At 41.1% G+C, this 23376-nt stretch overlaps 5 protein-coding genes and 1 long non-coding RNA gene across 8 annotated transcripts; 2 read left to right on the plus strand and 4 right to left on the minus strand.

Annotated features, from left to right (window-relative positions):
• Positions 1–2715: 2715 nt before the first annotated feature.
• On the plus strand, positions 2716–9840 carry LOC6566086. The gene is made up of 8 exons (XM_001992098.3): positions 2716–2900; positions 2969–3549; positions 4000–4132; positions 4189–4732; positions 4786–5184; positions 5262–5723; positions 6123–6382; positions 6454–9840. The coding sequence occupies exons 1-8, from the start codon at positions 2850–2852 to the stop codon at positions 9631–9633; spliced, it is 5610 nt and encodes a 1869-aa protein (XP_001992134.2). The 5' UTR covers positions 2716–2849; the 3' UTR covers positions 9634–9840.
• Positions 9841–10390: 550 nt separating this feature from the next.
• On the minus strand, positions 10391–13860 carry LOC6566087 (plasminogen). Its single transcript, XM_001992099.2, has 3 exons — positions 13700–13860; positions 11603–11807; positions 10391–11531 (listed from the first exon to the last, which is right to left on the minus strand). Exons 1-3 carry the CDS (start codon positions 13773–13775, stop codon positions 10934–10936), a joined length of 879 nt encoding a protein of 292 aa, XP_001992135.1. The 5' UTR covers positions 13776–13860; the 3' UTR covers positions 10391–10933.
• A 2105-nt stretch (positions 13861–15965) lies between these two features.
• LOC6566020 (trypsin eta) lies at positions 15966–17857 on the minus strand. Its single transcript, XM_001992101.3, has 2 exons — positions 17526–17857; positions 15966–16927 (listed from the first exon to the last, which is right to left on the minus strand). Exons 1-2 carry the CDS (start codon positions 17798–17800, stop codon positions 16138–16140), a joined length of 1065 nt encoding a protein of 354 aa, XP_001992137.2. The 5' UTR covers positions 17801–17857; the 3' UTR covers positions 15966–16137.
• A 1066-nt stretch (positions 17858–18923) lies between these two features.
• On the minus strand, positions 18924–20725 carry LOC6566021 (trypsin). The gene is made up of 4 exons (XM_001992102.2): positions 20645–20725; positions 20336–20531; positions 19869–20145; positions 18924–19480 (listed from the first exon to the last, which is right to left on the minus strand). The coding sequence occupies exons 1-4, from the start codon at positions 20700–20702 to the stop codon at positions 19112–19114; spliced, it is 900 nt and encodes a 299-aa protein (XP_001992138.2). The 5' UTR covers positions 20703–20725; the 3' UTR covers positions 18924–19111.
• Positions 19435–20770, plus strand: LOC116805660. 3 transcript variants are annotated; one of them, XR_004365323.1, is made up of 4 exons: positions 19435–19495; positions 19871–19963; positions 20023–20143; positions 20214–20770. It is a non-coding gene; the product is annotated as an uncharacterized LOC116805660 (long non-coding RNA). The 3 variants fall into 3 exon arrangements; XR_004365324.1 differs by lacking the exon at positions 20023–20143; XR_004365325.1 differs by lacking the exons at positions 19435–19495; positions 20214–20770 and adding an exon at positions 19601–19684 and having other exon boundaries at positions 20023–20085.
• A 690-nt stretch (positions 20771–21460) lies between these two features.
• On the minus strand, positions 21461–23237 carry LOC6566022. The gene is made up of 5 exons (XM_001992103.2): positions 23024–23237; positions 22750–22947; positions 22540–22678; positions 22158–22401; positions 21461–22101 (listed from the first exon to the last, which is right to left on the minus strand). Exons 1-5 carry the CDS (start codon positions 23177–23179, stop codon positions 21909–21911), a joined length of 930 nt encoding a protein of 309 aa, XP_001992139.2. The 5' UTR covers positions 23180–23237; the 3' UTR covers positions 21461–21908.
• Positions 23238–23376: the final 139 nt, after the last annotated feature.

Consider the following 23376-nt stretch of genomic DNA (forward strand, 5'->3'; position numbering starts at 1 on the left):
ATATTTTAGATTGACATTGTTCCCTGGGTTTGTTTGGCTATGCCAATACTAATTTATTTTTATCAACTATATAGAGGCTGTGGTGCACTTGGTGTTTTGGGTTCTGATTTAGATTTCGATTTCGATTTTGATTTTGGTTTCGGTTTGCTGAGTTTTATGCTCAATTTCAAAAGGCGCTGCATAATCAAGAATCCCAAATAAATACTACATATGTAGATGCAGATGTATGTGTAAATGCATTAGTCGGCAGCGCGGTCACACAATAATAAAAAGGAAAAATAAAAGAAAATGTAGAGCACACACACACACACACACTCACACACACACACAGAGACTTGGGGCGCGCGCGAGTATTCAAAAATTCAAATGTGACGCGTCGCGACGAATTTTGTGTTGCTACTGCTGCTGCTGCTGCTGCTGTTGCTACTTTTTGTGGCACGTCCGGCGAATGCGGCGAGAAATTGCACAATGATTCAGAAGTCCGCCAGACGCCACTCGACGAGTCAGCCGGCTGTCCGCGATCTTACAGTTATTTGCCTCGCTTTGCTTTGCGTTGTTTCGCTTCGCTGCTATCTTGCACAGCACAGCAGGCAAACGCTCTCTCTCTCTCATTCTCTCTCACTCTTGCACTCTCGCGCTCACAATTACTCTCATACACACACACACACTAACACACACTAACACATTCTCTCTCTCTCGCTCGCTCGCTCTCTCTTTGCGTGTGCCTCCCTTTCGATTTGTGTGTGCATTTCTCATTTTCCCGGCCATGAATTTTCATTCTATGCACTCCTAGAAACTCTCCCAGTCTCGCTCTCTCCTCTTCGCCTATGCTAGTGCGACTTTTACTCAGCGTCGCACAGAAGCACAATCCAATAAGAATGCTGCAGCTGTCGATTAACGACTGGAACATACCCTGTAATTGGAATTACACATATATTACTAGCCATATCATCGTAAGAATCGTAAGGATTGTTTAGTTGTCGATATACCCTGCTTGTCATGTCACACATATGTGGCATCATCATATGTGTTTTAGGCCCATATGGAATATTTTGTGCTACTGTTGCGCCAGAGGAAGAGGAAGCATTCGTTGTTCCATATCGCATGCGAGTTTCTAATTGGAAAGCACTCAAATCAGTGCCAGCAGACGGCTGATGTGTGATATGCATGACAATCGAGCATCGAGCATCGAGCATCGACCATTAAATGAGCTAACGCATTTGGCCAAATTGTTATAACAGGGCTCAAGGGTTTGGCGCCAAACACCCCAACTCAAGCATACACATAAGTCTCTGCTGCCTGGCTGCCTTTTTATTTGCATACATATATACTTATATATATATATATATATTATTTTTTCTTTTATTTTTTTGTATTCTTGGCTCGAGGCTGCCTGTCTCGATGATTATGCCGCAAATTTTGCTAATTAGTCACGAAAAGTCGCGGCTCGAAAATGGTCAAAATGACCAAAATTGGCCGAATGGCAAATGTGGCAAATGTAGCAAAGTGGCAAAATTCAGCAGCAGCTGCAGCAGCAGCTGCTCTTGGTTTCGATACATTTGATCTATTAGAATAATTTATAAAATATATGAAGGAAAGTGTGCATTGAAAATTAATAATAAAATTGCAACAATAATAACTTTATAGAGTATATATATATTCTTGAGCATAAGAGATAAAGACTTCAAATTTGGATTCATAGCATATATCAAACACAGTTTATTAATATTTGAGTTTATCGATAGCTCCTCCCGTTACACAAATATCGATCAAAATCGAATTATGTACAATTTTTAATGAGACATCAATTTATTTGAACCAAAACTTGAGTTCATATTGAACAACATATATTAGCATATTTACTTTTTTTTACCATTCGACGAATTTGATTGCAATAAATTCAATTCCCAATCGATCTGAAATTTATTAGAAAAGTATATCAAATATTAAGAAAAACACAATTCATTTTGCTCCCAATTTCAATCAATACAGCACAAGAATTTGTTAATTCGATTTTGAATTATGCTTCTGCATATTATAGAACGGATGTCAGTCCATATGGTTGGTATGTCTGCCTTTTAATAGGGCCTGTTCGCGTTTGTAGTCGCTTTAAAATTCATCATTTGGAGTTGGGGTCGAGTAGCACGAATAGATTTTTGTTGGTATTTGTTGGTTGGTATTTTTAATTTTACGTGATTTTAGTTCTTCCTTCCGCTGTGGGGTGTGTCGTCTCTGGCGATGTCTGGCACATTTATGTAGCCGATTTAATGCCTTTAATGACCTCCACTAATGATCGAAGCTGATTGACTCAATACACAACGAAATCGAAGGCATTTACATTTACCAATTTCATTTATTTTTAGGCTCTGCCCGAAGACAACCAGCGAAAAGTGTCTCTCGAATAGTATTCCTGTCCTTGTACCTATATATGATAAGGTGTGTGTGTGTGTGTGTGTGTGGAAGGTTCAAACACTCGATAAGTTCAAATGATAATCGTTTTCCCAGGTCTGATCTTGAAAATAGAATAGAAAAAGTATTTCACATTTCTAACATAAATTGCCATTTTTATATAATTTATATTTGATTTTACAAATCGTGTTCCACTGTGCAACCTTGACAATGCATACGGTAAATCTCATTCTGTCTCTCATTCTCTCTCTCTCTCTCTCTCTCTCTTTTCTTTATGCCTAATCAGTTAACTGTTACTGTGACAAGCTCTGACAAAAAGAAGCACGAGTTCATTTTGAGCAACGCATGCGCAAAATTTTCAAAGTGTTTGCTTTTCTGTGCACGTCGTAGATGATCTGAAGATCTGCATTAATATATGCATTTAGCCCAGTAAATCATAGATGGATTTGGTTGTGTTATTTCTATGTGTATTTGTTAGTTTTATAAAAACAGTAAGTGCAAAACGATACAATTCTATATATTTTGAGTAGAGTCTGTCAAACATATCGCTTCTACTCAGTATAATGGACACGATGCTCTTGCTGCTGATGCTTTTGCTGCTGCTGCTGCTGGTTCGCCTGTGGGCAATCTTCAGGGTGTACAGGCGCGTGGTAGCCCACCAAGATTAATGCCAAGTGTTTGCCGCAAGGATGCGAACGGCAGCAGTTTGAGCGTGGAGATTCGTCTGCCCTTCATGGACATGGAGTTGCGACATGAGCGAACTCTCCACGTGCTGCGCACCGAACATCTGCTGCTGGTGCTGCATGGCCAGGAGCTCTTCCAGCTGCAACTGGGCAGTCGCGACAAGCGACTCGTCCGGCTCGGTGAACTGGCTGGTCGAGTGAGTCAACAGGATGCGACTGTCGCTGCTGTGGTCAATTGGCGACAGTATCTGCTATTGGCTGTGGCCCTGCCACAGTCGCTCGAGTTCTATCAGCTACCACTGCAGACCCTCTTCAATGGCATACAGCTGCACTTTGAGCCCATACAAGAGTTCGCACTGGCTGCAAAGCTGCAGCAGCTGCACCTGCTCAAACCCAATCCCGAACAGGTCCTGCTCTTGCTGGCCAGCAACTTCACCCAAACTCAGACAAAGTGCAGGTGAGCGTAAAAAGTGGCATATTTGAATGTTTGCAATCGTATGTGGCATTCATCTAAAGTCAGCTCCAAGTCCATAAAGTAGATCAACTATTGGTAAACGGATTAATCCAAGTCCTTACAGCCATATTCATCTATTCTTGTGTCTGCTTAATAAAGGAACATTTTCAATATTTGTTTGTTTGTTTGTTTTTTCTTAAGTTTAATATTTTCGAATTTCGCAGGTCTATTTTGCTATGCACATCTAGATTTCTAGATTATTTCTAGGTTTTCTAGATTATTTCACTACTTTTATTAACCAATCCTATAGTTTTTGATATATGCATGAGGATATTAGTTTGGATTTTTATATTCTTATTATTCTTATAGGGTGAACTAGGTGCATTTAGCTAGATATTTGCCTACAATGGAGTTTATCTGTTGCTTACCTTCATTTGTGATGTGTTTCCACAGAACCTTTGAGTGGCTGGAGACTTACTTCAATCCCGTGGAGGATTTCAACTTGCCGGCAATTAAATCCTTTCAGGTGGTGGGTCATCAGCCTCACTATTTAGTCACTGGTCGCTCACTGCGCGGACAAGCCAAAGTAAGCTTCCATCTCTATCTAGTTCATAGGAATTCTTCATTGTTTTTGCCTTGCAGCTGGCGCTCACTGTCCATGAGCTGTTGACGCCCTCTCTCCGGCTGCAGCGCCGTCAGAGTTTAACTGTACAATCCCGGCACTTGCTCGCTGTCCGTTTTCGCAATCGCAACTGGCTTTTTGCCTGTGGCTCCAGCCCCAGTTCCAGCTCTAACTCTAGCTCCAGCTCCAGCTCTAACTCTAGCTCCAGCTCAAACTCCACACCGTGCATCCTGTTTCGCATGGTCGATGGCAAGTTTGTGGTGTACAGAAAGCATGTGCTGAGCCAGCTTCAGTTCAGTCAACTGGCCGCATCCCAGCTGGGACAGCTGCTCGTCGGTGCGCGGTCGAATGGCGAGGTGCTGGTCTTCAATAGCCATCGCTTGGACTGTTACAGTGGCTTCGGCGCCGATCCCCATCCCAGTGGCCTCCACACCCATCTCAATCCCCAGAACGAGAGCTTTATCCTGTTGACGTATCAGCGCAATGCCGACACCACATTGTTACGCATGGTTCAGCTGGCTGGTGTCACATTGCCACCTGCCACCATGGAGCCCTTTAGCGATGGTAAGCCTTAGTCTATCAAGACTAAGTGTATCTTATTAACAGGGTATTCACAGATTTGAGCAGTGTGCAGCAGCATCGTCATGAGTTCGAGGAGTCCATTGGTGAGCTGCGCAGCTTGTTGTTGCGCCGCAAGCAACAGCTGGACGCAGTGCGTCAGTTGACACAATCGCTGCAGCAGCGCCAGAACAGCACCACACTCAATCTGCAGCAGGCACTCCATGTCGCCAGGGGATCACGCATTGAGCAGCTGCATCTGCGGGGACAGCATCTGGCGACACCCACACAACTGCAGCGGCGCATTGAGCAAGTGCGTCAGAAGTATGCAGCCAGTGGACGCTATCCACGCTCCTTTGGTGTGGCCAATGAAGGCCACAGTGCTGCAGCTCTGGACACGCTCAAAGTGCGTCTCTTGCATGTGAACAATCTCATTTATGATGGTGAACTGCTGCCAGGTGAGAAGCGAGAAGAATCGAATACAATTTATATATATGAATAGATATTTGATTCATATATATTTCTCTGACAACAGGCCACTATGTGGACTCGTCGGTGCCACCAATTCTCACCGTCAAGGGTCAACTGCTGACTAAGCAGCTGCACACCCAACAGTTGCTGGCACCACAACGCTACCAGCGGTCCGCAAGTGCCGCAGTGGATGAGCAACAGTTGGTGGTGCGACATCTTCAGGTGGAGCGCATCAATAATGTGTCCTGGTTCGATTTGTATGATTCACTCTTTTTGCACTCACGCGACACTGAGATCGAGGGTCGTCTCGTCATCCAATCTCGCGGTCGAGTGGTGAATCTGCAGTCGCCGCTGCTCAATGGTCTGGTTGTGGAGCAGCTGTTCAATTTGCGGCAGCCGCAGGTGATTGCCTCCAATGTTTACATGTCCGCTTTCTATGTATCAAAATTGGACGCCAATCTCATCAATGGTCTCAACTTTGCCGAGGACATTGTTTTCCGTGATGTCAACAATACCCTAATTAAAAGTAAGTTCAACAATTCAAAATACTTCGATCGTTTCAAATTCTAATTAAGTCCAATGGTCAAATATATAAACAAATTGTAAGATTTTAACTTAATTGTCTTAGCTTTAAACTTTTCTCATCATTTCTTAAGTTTTGATTTAGCAATGTTACATTTCTAAATGAATCAGAGCAGAGTGTGCCGCCTTAGACAGGAAAAGATGGAGAACTTGAGACAGAAACGTGTTTTAAACTCAGAGATCTTAGATCTAGAACCCCTCAACCCAACACAGATTCAGGGTGCTATAGACTCAGAAGGGTCCATCAGTAATATATTAATGAGTAAAGATATTAAATACTTAAGCCACTTTAAGATACTTGCACAAAATACACAGCTGATAAATTTGAATTGCATTTTTGTAGCACCCGTTCGCATCTATCAGATGAGCGTGTCCGGCGATATGCTCGTTGCCAACGACACCAAATGGGCGCGACAAATGGGCGGGGCAGAGATGCCCGCCTTGAATCTACAGCAATATTACACGGGCAGGATTACAGTGAATGGCTCCTTGACCGTTAACAATTTACAGGGGGACACGAAGGCGACGCAGCTGGAGCTCAATGGGCAATCTCTGCATGCACAGGACTTGCACGCCGAATACTTGCTACTCCACAAGCCGCAGGTGAGTCTGGCATAAGCCATATATGAGTGCAGGTCGATCCTCGATCATTAAATTTTGCACTCTCTTGTTAGAACCTAACGTCGCTGATATTTGGGCATGCGAAAGTGTCGACTGTCGCTCTGAGCAGCGACCACATCAATGGTCATCCCATCGCTGAGCATCTGCTCAGTGGTGTTGGCCATAAGGCGGATCCAGCACACAAGCCTCTGCAACTCATATTCATGAATGCCAGCATCGATGGGGATATTAACTGTAGCAATTTGAGCTCCCGTTTGGCTGAACTCTCCAGGGATGCAGTGCGTCAGGGTGAGACGGCAACCATAACGGGACACAAGCATTTCGTTGCACCAGTAAAAGTGGACACCTTGTCCAGTTCCAGTCTTAATGGATTGCCCAGCTCGGAGCTGGTGCTCAAGTCGCAGCTGAGGCACAACTTTACCGACTTCAAGGCGTTCAAACGCCTTGTGGTCAAGGGTCAACTGGAGATTACGGGCAATTTGAATGCACAGCGCCTGAATCGTGTGGACTTAAGAAAGATGTTGCAGCCAGCAATGAGCTTGCAGCGTCTGGAACTGCTGGAGACGCCACACTTGCAGCATCTGGTATTCCAGCGACTCAATGGTCTGGCATTCGATGAGCTCTTTGGCAAGCTGAGTGTGGACAGCAATCAGCAGCTGCTGCTAAACAAACAGCTCATCATCGAGGGCAATGTGCGCTTCGAGGGCGATCTGCAGCTGCAATCCCTAAACGATATCGACTGGGAGCCGTACCTGAGTCGACTAGTTAATGCAAATGAAAACACTTTGCTTGCGGGCAGCAAGAGCTTTCTGCAGCCAGTTCTCATCACAGATGCCCTGCAATCGCCCACAATTAACCAACTCGATCTGAGTTCGCTCTTGGAGAATACATTGTTGCGCACAACGCCTCAATCGATAAGTGGCGACTACACATTCCGGCGCATGACGGCCACAAATGTGGATGTGCCCCTGGTGAATGGGGTGCCAGCTGATCAATTCCTGGATACACGTCAAAAATCTGTGCAGCTGCAGGGGGATCTTTATCTGGATGAGCTCACAATTAATGGCAGTTTGAGTTGTCGTCTGGCCAATAATCCACTGCCTCAGCTGACTGTACAGTTGGCAGCGCTGCAGCAGCGCAGCTGGCGTCAGCTGATTGTGCTCGAAGATGCCCTGTGGCCAGAGGAGGCCACTGCTCCCAATTGTTATCAGCAGCTCGACTACCTGCGGCAACATGCCGTACGTCGTTGGGGCGCCACACAAACCATCTCGGGACATGTGATACTGGAGCAACCGCGGCTAGGCAAGGTTCAAGCACCGCAAAACTTTCCCGGCAACCTCAACATAAGTCACGTGGCGCAGGATGCGCTGTTGCGTCACGGGACAGCCACACAAATCGTACGATCCCCTCAAGCAATGCGGCAAGCGGTATATGCGCGTTCCATCAACCTGCACAGGGATGCACAATTTGGTTTGCTCAATGACATCGATGTGAATCGCTTGAATGCCTCGCTCTATCGTCGCTCCAGCGGCCTGCCCATCGAGGCTCGACTCCAGTTTGCGACACCACCCAGACTGGATCAGCTGCAGCTTGAGGGACAATTGAATGGCATCGCAGTGGGCAACATTTTTGAGCAATCGCCGAATGCGGTTTACCCAGCTGTGGTGTTAAGGCGACTGCTGCTGGAGCATGAACTCCAGCTGGATGAGATCAATGGCATGAATCTGGAGTATCTGTTGCAGCAACGTGTGCCGCTGCGTGGCGCCGCCTTGGAACTATTTGGTACACTGCGCTTTGAGCAACTGCACCTGGGTAAGGATGCACTCTTGCGCAGCATTAACGGTATTCCCCTGCAGAATGTCGTCTACAAAAATGCGAAACGTGCCCAGGCCATCAGCGGTGTGAAGACCTTCGAGGCTGGCCTCGAATTCAAGGGACCTGCCCATGTGATGCGCCTGAATGGCAAGGAACTAAGCGAAAGCTATCAGCGCACCATATTCACCGATCGCGACTATAACATCGATAGTCTGTTCCTCGATGGAGCCATCTTCCAGGGTGGTCTCTTCAACGATTTCGCAATGGGTGAAGCTCGGCAAGCGGCCCAGTTGCCAACGTCTGACACGAGTAAGGAGAGAAAATTGCACAAGTTGATGGAGCAATTGCAGCAACAGCTGGCCACAAATCGCACACATCGTTTACTCTACCTGGACTACGAGCCTGATTTGGAGGCCAGCTGGAGTGAGCCGCCAGCAAATGCAACATTTGAAATGGTAGCCAATTACAGCGCACGATCCACCAACGTTTGTCAGCCGCTGCAGCAGCAGCTGCGTGCCCAACTCCAACGGCAGCCGGCACGCGTCCATCTCAGCTGGGTTGAGTTGCCCAATCGTCTGCGGCGCCTCAATGCAACTCGGCTAGCGTTGCGCATCAGGGCACAAAATTACTGCAACAAACAGCCGTTGCAGTTGCACAATCGCATTCGCAGTCGGATACAAATCAATTGTCGGGAAGAGACGCACACCTTGGGACTGCCCCATCATGTGGAGTCACTGGAGCTGCTCGAGCAGCAGGATTACAGTCTGCTATTGATTGACACGCTGGAGGAGTTGCGTGTTTTACGCATTAATCACACGAATTGCAGTCTCAGCGATTGGCAATCACTGCCCTCCACCGGTGCCCTGATGCAGCTGCTCCACCTGGAGCGGAATGGCACAACACTGCTGCTAAACAGTGCCCGCCATCAGCACTTGCCCATTGTGGCTGTGCAACGATTGGATGCGCACAGCCAACGCTTTGTGCGGCTCCAGCAGATCGATGGTGACTACGATATGGCCGTATTCCATCAGCAGCAGCAGCAGCAACAGCAAGAGCAACAGCTGCTGCTCAGCTGCCACAATTGTCGCCACATTGCCATACATTTGTTTGATGCGCAGAGTCAGCATTTTGTGGCATTGCAACAGCTTCGCCTGGAAGCACGCATCCAACAGCTGTTGCCATTTGTTGTCGCCCAGGAGCGACATTTACTGGTGCTCACCGTGGCCGGCTCCAAGCATTTCTACCTGTTCAGCTATGCCCACATCGAGGGCTGGCAACAGCGCACCTATGGCCACATGGCTGAGTTCCAGTATTCCTGGCCACTCATCCGATCCGGTCAAGAGTTGACGGCATCGATGCCAGTGCTATTGCTATGCGGACAGCGCTTGTGCAGCCTGATCAGAGCACTGCTCGATTAGAAACCCCACTCCTCACTCCTCTCCCACTATCACTGTGTATTTAGGGTACTCCCACAATGAATCAAACTGTATCATCATATTACCCGAATAATCCATTTACTTACTATATATAAACTTTTTCGAATATTCAGATAATCAGCATTATATATGAATTGCCAAACAATTTTTTGTCTAATAAATTGCTTTATGAAGAAAGGTAAACATAAATTGTGGCATACTTTTAGGGGTGTTTAAGTCTAGACAACTAGTTCTAAATAGGTTCAATTCGTTCGAAGTGCGTTAGTAGCACAAATAGATTATCTACGGATTATCTATCTTTATATTCGAGGATTATGGGGTCGTCTAGGAAACCAAACGATGAACGGAAATTAATGAAAAATTTCTTCAGAAACTATAGGTATGATTCCGATGTCCTCTGCTTGATCGCGCTGGACAAAACAAAATGTTTGACACAGGACTCGTCAGGATCTGTAAGGTTTTGCCCAAGTAATGAGAATATTTGTTGTTTTTTCGAATCCTAGAAATCCTTGTATAGAAATTGTTAGCTGTTAGCTATTGTTTCTAAGATCTCAAAAATGAAAGTCAGATTTTCGAAGGACACAGGGCATCAGTTAGTAATACATTCATAATATATTAACAATTATATTTATATATAATCAGCCACATATTTATTATTCATATTCACATATATTTTCTTGATTATAATCAATTTATTATTATTATTATTCATCTTGTAAATTAAATACAAAATGCATAATTTTAGTCTGTTCAATTATACTTCAATTATATTAATGATGCACATTTTTGGGGATGATGATGGTGATGAGCTATGAAATATGACTTTCAACTTTTGCGTACAGATTGTCCAAATCCTTGAACACTTTAAATAGTGTCCCGTTCTCCTATATTTTACAGCTTAAAATACATTTTTGCTTTCAGTACGTATAATCAGTCGCCTTTGGCAACCTATTCTAAAAATAATAATTGTCAATTTGTATGTGCTTTAACAAGTTATATAATATTTATATTTGTTATTCTATTTGCATATTCTAATGAAAAAAAAGTAAAAAAAAAAAAACACATATCTTTATGAGGGGTAGTCTCTGAAGTGTAAAATAGAAACAGATACAATTACTTAGAACAGACATCAGATGGATTCAATTATTAACTAGAAAAGTTTGTCATTTCTGGCATACCCCTAATAGAGATTATCACATTTGAACTTAAAATAAAATAAATGTCTAATCAAAGCTATTAAACCAATGCTCCTCATCATCAATGCTCTTCACTGTCGTCCAGCTCAGGAGATGAAGCTCTTGCGACTACAACTGAGCACATAGATTGTAAAGACAATTAAGCCCAGAATGCCATAAATGGAGCTGTTCTGATTGCAACCATTGCCAGTCTGGGCCTGGATCCACTCCACGTGACTGGCGACATCGACAAAAGCGGTCGACTCACTGCGCAGGCCAAGCAGTTGATTCGATTTGGTTAGCGGAGCACCTGCATCCAGTTCATATGCGGCCAGCATTGCCTGGTTATCGTAGAGGACGCACAGCTGTTGCGGCTGCTGGCAGGACGACTCCTTTACACGCAACGTGAGCATCTCGTGCAGCTCGTGTCCATCCTCGCCAGCCTGTCCCCAGCTGCTGATGTGCAACGGCGCCGCATCCCCATCCAAGACCTGCGCATCCACAGGCAGTGCAATCGGCTGAATGGCTGCTTGATGAGCGGGCACATCCTGATCCAGCATCAGTATCGCAATCGACAGCTGCTTGGGCGGCAGATAAACGTGTGTCACTCCATAGACCTGAGCATGAGTTGTCGGCGCAAAACGCTGCCTGCTGCCCAGCACAACACGCAGCTCCGCCGGATGATAAGAGCTATCACTATCCGACCTAGAAAACAAATCAAATTACATATAGTATTTAGTAGTCCAGCTTGGGCATGGGCAAAATTTCTAGCTTACTTGTGCAGACACTGGGCGACGGTGAGCACAACAGATGGACCCACCAACGCTCCGGAACAGATATGTCCCTTGCCAAAGTAATCCATCTCCTGCTCCAGCAGCCGTATGGAGGCCTGATAAGGTGCTCTGCTGTGCTGCTTGCCACCAGTTGTTGGGTTAGATGTGCCAATGCTGTGTTGTTTAGTCAGTTCGCGATGAGTAAAGGCTGCGGGCAGCGGGATAGAGAAGAGCACAAAAATTGTATTCATCGACTAGCACGTATACCAGTAAAATATAATAAAGAACAAAACATTTTAAATATTGACTCACTACTACATGTGCTACTGCACATTTTAATCGCTTTTCTATTTTTTTGATTTGATTCCAAATTTGTGAGAGGTTATTAAAGATAGCCAGCCTTGAAAGCAGTTTGTTGCCAGCTGTTTTAGCTTGGACGTCAGTTGGCAATTACTGGGACGGTCACCAAGCCAACACAAGCACAGTTTAATTTATTGGTATTTAAGATTATCAACGGTAGCAAATTCCATACCCATTCCCATTCCAATTCCCAGACGGGTAGTTGGCCTTGGCAACAAGAGGCGAAATGCATTTTATATGGTCTGATGCCGTCTTGTTATCATTATCAACGTTAAGCCAACAAACGAACGCATTACGCGATCACCTGATATTCTCCATCTATTTGTGGCTATTTTTTTTAATATTTTTTTTTTGTTTTTCTTCTAGTTTGTGCTATGGTCTATTAGTATTATCGTAATTGCGATATGGTTCAGTCTCAAGAGCCCGTCGGGCATTTATTAAGGCTTTATTAATATGAATCGCAAATCAATAATAGTTGGCCAGATTCACGTTTTGCATTTACTATTTGGTTTTGTTGGGGGCTGTTCTGCCCTTGAATTTTCTAATCTGTGACTACAGTAGATACAGTTGAACATGTCCATAGGGATAATGCAATTGCGGTTTGACCTTAAAGCGAACACTAAATATTTCTTTGGATCTTGAATATGGAAACTTCAATTAATTGACCACGTTTTCGGTTTAATAAAAAAAATTAAAATTAAAATTTATAAGAGTTCTTATCATAGATTCCTGAGAGAGTCAGTATCGTTTTAATATTAATGGAAAATTGGATAAAACACTTATCACTAAAGTAGCTGGTCGATAACAATGGAGAAGGAATGTTCATAGATAGCCATTCAATTTTGTTTTTTAGGAAAACAATTACAGAACATATTTAGTTTTAACTGGCTTTAGTGAAATGCGAAAATGTTGAACATGACTTTACGTATATTTCAATAAAGATTTGTAGTTAAGACCAAGTTTCAAGAACTGTTATTAATCGAATATTTATCGCAAAAAAAGCAGGTGGGTAACACTGGAGAATAAATATCTAAATATAGCATATATAAAATATAAATATATTTTTGCAATATAATATATATATATATATATATATATATATATATATATATATATATCGATCTAGCCTTAATGACCTTACAGAAAATTTTGAATTTCTTCTGGGTCCAAAGAGCGTTAACTTTTAACTTATCTAAGACTCGTGCTATTTATGAGCTTTCACCTTGATTAAAGTGTTAGTAATACGAACCCCAAATCAATAATAGTTGGCCAGACTCACGCCGGATGTTTTGAATTTACTATTTGGGTTTTTGGGGCAATTCCAGCCTTGACTTTTCTAATCTGTCATAATCGCTGAACAGTTAATACAGTTGAAAGTGTCTATAGATATAAGGCAATTCAGATTAATCCTGTACATATTTCTATAACATTTCAAAAGGACAGTTTCACACATTTGAAAATGTTTTGCGATTTAATGAGACATCAAAACTCATAAGCACAGATTCTGGTAAAGTCAAAACTATCTAAATATATTCCATTTATAAAAAAAAAAAAAGTATAAGCAAATATAAAACATTTTTGCTCCAAGAACTTTATTGCAATTAGCAAATTTCTTACGAGCCAGAGAGAGTAATTTTTTAAACATATAACTTATATATATTATCAAATTGAGTCTTAAAAAGCACAATTTTATATTCCAATTTCAAATTGAAATATATTTGAATTTTAGTTTCAACTTACTTGTCTGCATTTCGGTGCAGAGGAAGGCAAATATCAGTATTTTCATCACTTTCTTCAGGTGCTCGTTGAGTTGCATTGTTGGGCACTTGGGATTAGTTTGGATCCTCTGGCACTTATTAAAAACCTGGTAAAGGCGTCAATATACTTGGAGCTCCAAACGCTGAATGAATTAATTCGTTTCTAAAAAGTACGAAAGCAAAATCGCAAAACGCTTTTCACCCAGATAATTCAGGTTTGTTTTGATTTCTGGCAATGTTTATGCTTTTGTTCATATTGCTTTTTTTTTGTTTTTTCTTGCTTATATGTATTGATAAAGCTACAACATTCGAGCACACACACACACAGACAAACACAGGAATCTTAATCGCGAATTGATAAGAACTCTATTTTATTTTCTTCGTTTTTATTGCTGTTTTTTCATTTTCTTTGTACACTTTGTTTATTTTTATATTTAAATTGCGATCAGTGCAGTTACCCAGTTGACAACACAGCTTGTGGCATACTCTTTTTATTTTTACTTTTTTTAAATAAACAGCACACACAGTTTGAGTCTCAAATATCTAAACATCCCAAACAATATACAACATTTCAGTTGGTCGGCAAAAATTGCATTTGTTTGTAGTATGCAGAGTGTGTAGAGTATTTAGTGTATGTATAGTTTTTTATTTTATTTTTCATTTTCATTTCAATTTTATCAGTATGTTTACCTACTAATTTTAGAAGCCTGCATAAATTTATGTCACTAATACGAATCATACGAGCCTATAATTAGTCGAAGGTTGCCCGCCACAGAATAACAACATATCAAACGAAAATTAGTTATAGCTTCCATATTAATCAAGGAATCATTGACATTATATTATTATATGTACATGATGATTCTGGGTCAGCTTTTATTGTATAAAACATACTTATTATAATAGGGTATACAGCTTTAAGAATGTCATAAGCTCAATTTCACTAGAGACTTTAAAGTCTGCCGCTTTGAATATTTATAGAAAGTTTTTTTTTTTTTGAGACTAAGAAGACAAAATATATTTAGAACAGCTCTAACATCGAGCTCTAATCTCAGGATTAAATATTTGGAAACTATTTGTGGCTATTTGTATCATTATCATGCAATAATCACGTGCAACGTGCGCGTTGCACAATCCAATCATGTGCATAACTGACAGTGATTGCTGTGCTAAACTGCATTAGTCAGCGATTCCTGGGTGCAGGTTATAGATAAGGATTGGGGAGTGTCCAGCATATGCCATTGCAGTCAACAGCACTTACTGACATCGAATGGAAATACCCAGTAGCCAAATCTTGAGGGGCATATTGACTGCACTTATTGCACAACAAAAAGATCAAGGCTGTCGCTAATCTATATCTATGCGCATCATCATTTTAGTATCAGGGTATCAGAAGTCTGAAAATCCCATTTCTAATTTCCGTTAAGTTATCTTTGAGGGGTTTGCAACACGCGCCAATTTATATATATATATATAGTTGGCCATAAGTAATAACAAGAAATTGTGACCAAAATAAATGACTTTGGTCAGCAGTAATTGCGTGTTAAACTATTTGTGTTTTTTTTTCGGTTTTTACCACAATGATTAGAACTTCATTGATTTTACGTTGGATTATAGTTTCATTGAGCTTTCCGTTCTGGCTTATCAGCGACCTCAAATCGAATCCAACAGCAGCCTAAAATTATGCTATAATCCTATTTTTCGATTTGCAATTAAAAATTCCATACAATTAGGATGGCAAGAAGTCGTAGGTCCCCATAGTGTTCAACGCTACGGGAAATGGAATCCCACGATGATTTGGCAAGTTCATCAGCAAAGCATTATCCTCAATCCATTTTCGATAATACCACACATCGGTGTGAATACCCGGCACGGGAGGCATGCCCCAAGAGCCAATGCCAGTCAAAGGTCCACCCGAGTCGGCGGTGCAGGCACCCGATTCCAAATCATTCACACAGCGAGCACAGATCATACCGGGAATTAGATGCTGGCTGAGCTTGCCATCGACACGCCTACACGCCCCAGATCGATGAGCATTACTTTATAGTTGAGTAGTTCATTCCTGTTGTCCTTCTCGTTCTCGTTCCTTATTCGACTCTGCTCGCAATAGATCAGGATACTCAGCTTGAATCAGCCTTGTGGGCTGCATAAATTCAGGCATCGACAAAAATAGCTCAACTCTACACAACTGACAACGTGTGCCACAAGCAGCAGAAACCACAAACCCTTCTAATTAATGTTTTACATAGTTAGTATTCATAAATAATGGTCTCTTGTTTATTATCATTCATTTGTTATAGTTGTCCAAAACTCAATCTCGATTCGAGTGAGCAATTTAAATTATTTCTAATATACTTATGGTCAACAAAATACGACTTGCTTTTTATTTTATTTATTTTAGATTAGTATTACTTCATTGACTTAACAATCTAGGCTTACGTCCACAAAGTGGCTTAGACCGAGTAGAACAGGAACCGCAACACTCATAGCGTATGTAAATGTCAGCTTGGCGACACCATCACCACTACCCTCGCCACTACCCTCACCACTACCCTCGCCACTACCCTCGCCACTACCCTCACCACTGCCCTCACCACTGCCCTCACCACTACCCTCACCACTGCCCTCGCCAGTATGCTCCGAGATCTGCTCAATTATCCAGTCATAATAGTAGGAGACCTCGGTATAAACACCTGGTCGATCGGGCTCAGCACAGCCAAGACCCCAGGACACAATGCCTGCCAGTTGGCTTTGGCAGACGAGCGGTCCACCGGAGTCGCCCGAGCAGGCATCCCGCTCACCCTCCATATACCCAGCACAGATCATGCCGGACAATATGAGCTGGCCAAGGTCGGTGTCTTCGATGCACTGTCTCTCATCGATAATGGGCACATCGACAGACATCAGCAGATCGGAGTTATAACCCATCTCAGTATATCCCCAGCCAGTTACCTGGCAAACGATATCCGCTGGCACTGCCAAAGCAGTTAGTGCAATGGGCCGAATGGTTGGATGATTGGCGGGCACTGAATCATTGAGTATCAGCAGAGCAATATCCTTGTCATAAGTCTTCAGATTAAAGATTTCCAGCTGCAGGATCAGCGACTCAATGTCAAAAGTCAACGTATTCGTCTGGTTAAAGCGATCCAGATTGCCCATGACCACAATTATTGTCTCCTTGGGAACGAAGGTACCATCGTAAATAATCTGGCTAAAGAATCATGAGTAATCAGTGAGAATATATTTAAGAATAGTTATTAGTCATTTGCATTGCAAAATATATATAAGGATACATCTTAACTTCAGCCTTGGATCAGTCATGCGTTATTATTAATATGAATTAGATATGAGGATCAGATTTGAAGAACAGCTTTGAGTTACAAATATGAGATCAGGTTCGAAGATCAGCTTTAGTATCAGATATATGTATGTATGTATTTATAGTTGTAATGGGATCAGCTAATACAATCAGTATTTCTGACTGATTATCAGGAATTATAACGAACAGGATCAGTTATGAGCCGGGTGTCAATCGAAACGAATTTGGGTTCCATTTCTGATAGAGAAAAAAAAACCCTCAAATATATACACATAGTCTGATACCGATTCCAAATTTCAATCGTTAAGGATTCGGTTCCATCTCCGAATCCAATACCAATTTGATCAGTGATGAAAATCTGCTTCGAAGATCAGCTTATGTCTATCAGCTATACAAATTAGTTAGGAGCCGAGATCAGTTGCAAGTGAATGGGTTATGAGAAACAGTTATGATCACTAATCACTCATCAATTTTAAATATTGAGACTTACTCCACAAAGCAATGCGCTGCGGATAGAACGACATTTGGCGTGATCAATGAACCACCGCAAATGTGACCGGTTCCAAAGAAGTAGCCATCGTTGAGACGACGCCGCAAGCTGATCTGATGCCTTGTTGCCTCCATTGTGGCCTCTGTGCCATTTATAATGCGTCCCGGATCTTCATTGAATCTCGGACGTATCTTCTGTGTGTTCAACCGCTCACCGTTGCTCGCTGACAGATGGAGGCTGAGCAGCACAACGAAGATCATTATTTTGGGAGCCATGGGGAGTGTTCGTATTTACGGCACGAGCTAACAACGTCAACTAATTTGGTGTGGGCAGTGAGGGCCCGCATTCGCTTGGCTAATGCTTTATAATCGATATCGAAACAGTTACATCTGCCAATACACGCCCGGCATAATCTAATCAGCTCCCACCTGCCCAACCAACCCACTTTCAAATTAGTTGTTTTTGGTCGATTCTCAATTCGATAAGAGTACCTGTTTGGCTAAACGATATGTTCGTGTTCGTGGCTCTCTTTTGCCAAAGTATCTCAAGTGTGCGACAAATCTGAGACACACCGACAAACAGAGACGATGTAATCGATGGGTTTGCCACAATAATTGTAGATTTATAGCACCATGTCTTGTCTTTTGCTCATCGATAAGAATTACGGCTCATCGTATTGGAAATAAACCAAAACTATAAATGTAATCAAGAGTAAGAGATACACTTTAATTGCATTAATTTACTGATGAATCATTGGATACTTACAGATGAATGATCAATTATTTCAAGAACAATTTACTTAATACAAATGTATATGTTAATTATTAAGAAATTTGCGTTTTGTTATCATTTATTTAAATTGAGAAACTATTGTATTGTTTCATAGATTTCATGATTAACACAAATTGGCCATAAACTGAATTCAGATGGTGGACAAATTATAATATATCCAGGCAAACGCCACTATATCGATCTAATGAAGATGCAAAAAAAAAAAAAACAAATTCTCGAAATTCCTTTAAATGTAATTTCGCGACTCCACTCGGCGCAGTCGTTGCACCTTGATTTTAGTTGTAAATAAAATTCTAATCAAAAAAACATATATATAAATATTTATATATACATAATTAGAATATATATATATATATATATATAACAAAGAATTCAATTTTCCACTTAGTAGCTGTTTCTTATTGATTAGATAAAATGATTTTTTTCATTGATCAGAATTGCGACTGAGACAACACTTGAGTTCCACATTCTGACATGGTTCACAAATTGTTACACAATTTTCGGAAGCGTTTTGCCATTGTTTAGTTAAAAAAATGCTAATAAATAAAAAATATATGTATATAGCAAAGTAAAGAATAAAATTTCCCATTTAGTAGGTGGGTTTTTTTTATTGATTAGATAGAATGACATTTTTATTGACCAATCACGGGACTGAGACTACACTTGAGGGCCACGTTCTGACAAGACTCTACTATTTACCCCACAAGATACAATCAAAATACTTTTAGCCAAGAGCGTTCGCATTCGAAGGCTGGCAATTGTAAACAAGGAATGCACTTTGCATGAGTCTTAATTTAGTAGCTGGCTAATATAAATACAGCGAGAATTGTTGGCCAAACCGTTAACTGTAGCGATCCGTTTTTATAAATCGAATAATCGAAGGAGTTATTGATACGATATATCCAGTTGGTGTACTTTATGACATTCGTGTAGACGCCCGGGTAGTCCTTCTCTGCGCACTTTCCGCCGTAGGAGACGATGCCCACCAACGTGTTGTGGCACTGCAGCGGACCGCCGGAGTCGCCCTGACAGGAGTCGGTGCCCCCGTGCATATACCCTGCACATATCTGTGTAACGGGTATATTGCCGTAGCTTCTGATGCACTCCGCACGGCTGATTATCGGTATCTCTGCCGCCTGCAGGCTATTGCTTCTGCTACCACCCTAAAAGAATAATATGTAAGAATTCTAGGAAATGTTGTGTGTTATATACGATCAATCGATCTTGATGAAATTTCGGAGATTTCACTGCTACCCAGTGAATATAATAAATCGAATTCAAACCAAATATAGCCTTAATAATAGTAAAAACTTTCCTTTAAAGCTGAAGGAAACAGATACTCGATTTGCACTTCGAGGTTATATATAGTAAGTAGTATGAATGATAGATTAGATTAGAATAGATCTGCCAGCAGCAGTATTAATATTTTAAGCCTCTTCAGCTTCAGACTGGCAGACAATCGAACGAATTGCACAATACCAATATACTCTTCTTCTATCTTTTGTACAACAAGTGCGAAGAATTTAAAACTCAATTCAAAATTTGACTTACAGTTTCTTGGGAACCCCAGCCGGAGACAACACATTTGGTACCCACTGAATATTGTCTTGTGCTAAGCGGCAGAGCGGTTACCTCCGAGTTCCATGGTATGTAACCGTTTATAAAAAACAATGTTATATCGTTAATGTATGTTTCGTGGTCATAGCTGGGATGATTAACCACCATCTGCACATTATATTGGAGCGTTGTAGTATCTTTTTTGCTGAGGAACGTGCTGCCCATGATCAGTACATATTCACGAGCCCTTCGAAATCCTTTTTTCTTTGGTCTGCAAGATGTTGAAATAATTACTAATTTATTACAATTACTTTTTCTACTGTTTTTCTCCTTTTCCAGATGATGATCAATAATATAATATACCCCATTTAGTGGGGTTAAAAATGGGTTACACACTTTATAAGGGAATTAGAATACCCTGCTTTGTACAGCTCCTCTGGATGTGGACGGATACTACTCACGCGAAGGTACAGTGGGCCGCTGACACGATCAAGCGCTGGGTGATGACAACTCCGCCGCAGATGTGACCACTGCCATATTTTCCATTTTCGCGTTGAACCAGACGCACAGATACCTGATATGGTGCTTCCATTATGTCGATATCCTCACCACCAACAATCTTGGTATTAAAACCCTTTCCAGCAGCAGTGGAATTGTCTTAAAGAAATATAGGGATTTAATTAATGTCTTTATGAATAGACTTATGTTCAAACTGAAAGCTATTATAAGTCCCTAACAGTATTCCTATATCATATGTGAGTATGGCGAACCTCCATTTCCGGCTAAAATCAAGAGAAATAGCGTCGATGCCGCCAAGATGAATATCATAGAGACTTTGATCTACAATTTTAAACTACAATGAAATTAAATAAAAATGTAACTTTAATCAAACAAAATTAAATTGAATTTTTGAATGTAAATCCATTGCTATTTGGCAGGCAGACCAGACTTTGAAACGACAACAAGGACTTAAAGGAGATACATCAGTAAAGGTCCACATTTATCAAATATTCTTAAGCTAGTTGCTCATGATCTATGTTTATATATGGGCTAGAATATTAGAATATTCAACCTAGCAAGAGGACGGATACTACTCAGACATATTTCCTCGTTTGCCGTCTAAGCTGATAAGGTGTTTCCTTTATAAAGGTATCCGCACTGCTTTCATCACCTAAATCAGGAAGAAAATATATGCATTTAAGATCTAAATGAATTTACTTCTTAACTTTTCTACTTCTGTGCACAGAACAGAACAGAAATCTACAAGAATGTGTTATCTATTATACATATGTATGTATGTCCATGACGTTCTAGGTATCTGCGTCATAGTATTGCTCTATCAGATGTGATTATGTTATCTCCACAGTTCGTAGTAATGTAATGCATTTCAATAAGCTTGAAATCTTATCGGATTTCTAGCAATCTCGTTCGAAATCAATGAAGGTAAAATTGTAATTATAAAATTTCATCACTCAAGACACTCACAATAAAGTAATTAATTGATATATAAATACATACATATAATAGTTCTACTGTCCCCAAATCGAATAAATCTGTTCGTCTAAAAATTTGAAACTGCAATGAAATTAAATTAAAATTCAACTTTAATCAAAGAAAATAAAATTGAATGTTTTAATAACAAGCATATACATCAGTAAGGGTCCACCTTTATAAAATATTCGTAAGCTAGTTGCTCATGATATAAATCAATATATAAATATATATACAATTACATAAAAATACCATGTTCGGTATTCGTTATATCGTACTTAAATTAATTTGTGCACATCTAAGTCAGCCAATTTATGACTAACTAAATGACATATTAACTGGAAAGATGTTGGTTATGGTATAGAAAGAGATAGAGCAGCAATCAACCATTTTGCTGGCTTTGTCGTACTTAAGTTCTTTTTATCATTTTCCTTTTATAAACTATGTGATTATAGAATCAATGCTGGGTTGCAGCTCTCTCTCTCTCTCTCTCTCCCGCTGTCTCTATCTCTCTCTCTCTTTCTCAGTTCCCAATGATGTTGTTTATGTTAAACTATCCTCCAAATCATCATCCTCATCACATTCAGTTTTGATGTCAGGTTTAATTTCGGCTAAACTAGCCTCCAGATCATCCTCTTGACTCTCAGTATTCTTATATTGCAACTGTGGCACACGACGACGCTGTAGCACCTTGCGTTCCACATGCTGTATGCCCGTTTCCATTGCTTTTCGTTTTCTAGAAAAATGAAATAAATAAGTATCTTTTTATTTTATTTTACATACTTAGCAAACCTATTGCGAGGACTCATTGTTTTGGACGCATCTTTGACTGCTGTGTCGCATGGAATTGTGGTAGCCACATCAGCGGTCTTGGTCTTATCCACTGGTGATTCGCATTTGATAGTCGCCCCTGTTGTTGACGCCATCGAATCATCGAGAACATGCTGCATGTCCTCGTATTTGGCCACATTCGACAGCAGCCTATCGTGTTCCACACGAAATGCATCCGCATCGAAGCGCTCTGTGGCTACAGTGGCTACAAGAAGATGAATATGCGAATATCACGAATTGCTGCTACTACTACTACTATATACATAATGTGGTTAAATATATAAATATAATATATGATTGGGATACACAGCAATTACTGCATAGTTTACACAAGCCGACTTACTTCTTAGCAGCCGAGAGCCTTCAATGCGATACTGTTGGAGTTCCTTATCCTTAAGCTTAATTATATTTAGCAAATATTGCAGATTTGTATTAAGATTATAGCCTTCATTGAGCGTTACTTTTAATGCGTTACGAAAAAACTGCAAAAAAGATACAGATATAGATTAGATATGTATATAGCTTGTGGCATGTCTACTGAATGAGGAGTTACTATTGCACTGTCCATGGCTGCTAGATGCCACTCCCACTTGAGAGGTGCCGCTGCGCCCTCAACGCGATATTTTAAGCTAAGTACAGCGTCATTCTCAGCCGCATCCGGACCGGTTAACATTTTGGCTTCCACTGGATTGCAGCCGCTGAGAGCCGCATTCAGCGCAGCAATGGGAAAATGAATGCGTTTGTTCAATTCCTGTTGAAATTAATGAATTCTTTTAATCGTTGGCACAGAGCAACAACAAATGGCAACAGTTGGCAAAATGGTTTACCCGAATGCGCTGCAATATTTGTGGCTCTGTCAAATTCTCACTGTAGCTCATCATATTAACTTCATCACGGCAATTGAATTCCATGTCGCTCGATTCGATAATATTTGTGTAGCTTATTAATTGCAAATCATTTATTTTGATTGACTTCAGAGACATTTTGATGTTGACAAAACAGAATCACAACACAAACACAGCTGTTAGCTGAACCAGACACGCAATTTTCCAGCAATCGCCGATGACATCATACTTATCGATAGCTTGGGCGCTAAATTCAAATACAAATAAATAATGTCAAACAAGAGTTTTGCATTTTCAATGTGCCTTTGCTTTAATCATATATCGTTAATAAGTAA

This window comes from Drosophila grimshawi, unplaced genomic scaffold, assembly GCF_018153295.1.
Source record: "Drosophila grimshawi isolate 15287-2541.00 unplaced genomic scaffold, ASM1815329v1 contig_848, whole genome shotgun sequence".
Classification (NCBI taxonomy): domain Eukaryota; kingdom Metazoa; phylum Arthropoda; class Insecta; order Diptera; family Drosophilidae; genus Drosophila; species Drosophila grimshawi.

Excerpts from the sequence above, each read along its gene's own strand:
- LOC6566022 (XM_001992103.2), bottom strand. The coding sequence starts at position 23,179 with ATGTCTCTGAAGTCAATCAAAATAAATGATTTGCAATTAATAAGCTAC. Across the intron at positions 22,948-23,023 it reads AAATATTGCAGCGCATTCGG|GAATTGAACAAACGCATTCA; the intron begins GTAAACCATTTT and ends TAATTTCAACAG. Across the intron at positions 22,402-22,539 it reads AGGCTCTCGGCTGCTAAGAA|CCACTGTAGCCACAGAGCGC; the intron begins GTAAGTCGGCTT and ends ATCTTCTTGTAG.
- LOC6566021 (XM_001992102.2), bottom strand. The coding sequence starts at position 20,702 with ATGATATTCATCTTGGCGGCATCGACGCTATTTCTCTTGATTTTAGCC. Across the intron at positions 20,532-20,644 it reads GATTTTAGCCGGAAATGGAG|ACAATTCCACTGCTGCTGGA; the intron begins GTTCGCCATACT and ends TATTTCTTTAAG. Across the intron at positions 20,146-20,335 it reads GCGGCCCACTGTACCTTCGC|ACCAAAGAAAAAAGGATTTC; the intron begins GTGAGTAGTATC and ends AACATCTTGCAG.
- LOC6566086 (XM_001992098.3), top strand. The coding sequence starts at position 2,850 with ATGGATTTGGTTGTGTTATTTCTATGTGTATTTGTTAGTTTTATAAAA. Across the intron at positions 4,133-4,188 it reads CACTGCGCGGACAAGCCAAA|CTGGCGCTCACTGTCCATGA; the intron begins GTAAGCTTCCAT and ends TTTGCCTTGCAG. Across the intron at positions 5,724-6,122 it reads CAACAATACCCTAATTAAAA|CACCCGTTCGCATCTATCAG; the intron begins GTAAGTTCAACA and ends GCATTTTTGTAG.
- LOC6566020 (XM_001992101.3), bottom strand. The coding sequence starts at position 17,800 with ATGGCTCCCAAAATAATGATCTTCGTTGTGCTGCTCAGCCTCCATCTG. Across the intron at positions 16,928-17,525 it reads GCAGCGCATTGCTTTGTGGA|CCAGATTATTTACGATGGTA; the intron begins GTAAGTCTCAAT and ends ATGATTCTTTAG.
- LOC6566087 (XM_001992099.2), bottom strand. The coding sequence starts at position 13,775 with ATGCAACTCAACGAGCACCTGAAGAAAGTGATGAAAATACTGATATTT. Across the intron at positions 11,808-13,699 it reads CTGCACCGAAATGCAGACAA|CCTTTACTCATCGCGAACTG; the intron begins GTAAGTTGAAAC and ends CGCTGCCCGCAG. Across the intron at positions 11,532-11,602 it reads GTCGCCCAGTGTCTGCACAA|GTCGGATAGTGATAGCTCTT; the intron begins GTAAGCTAGAAA and ends TTTGTTTTCTAG.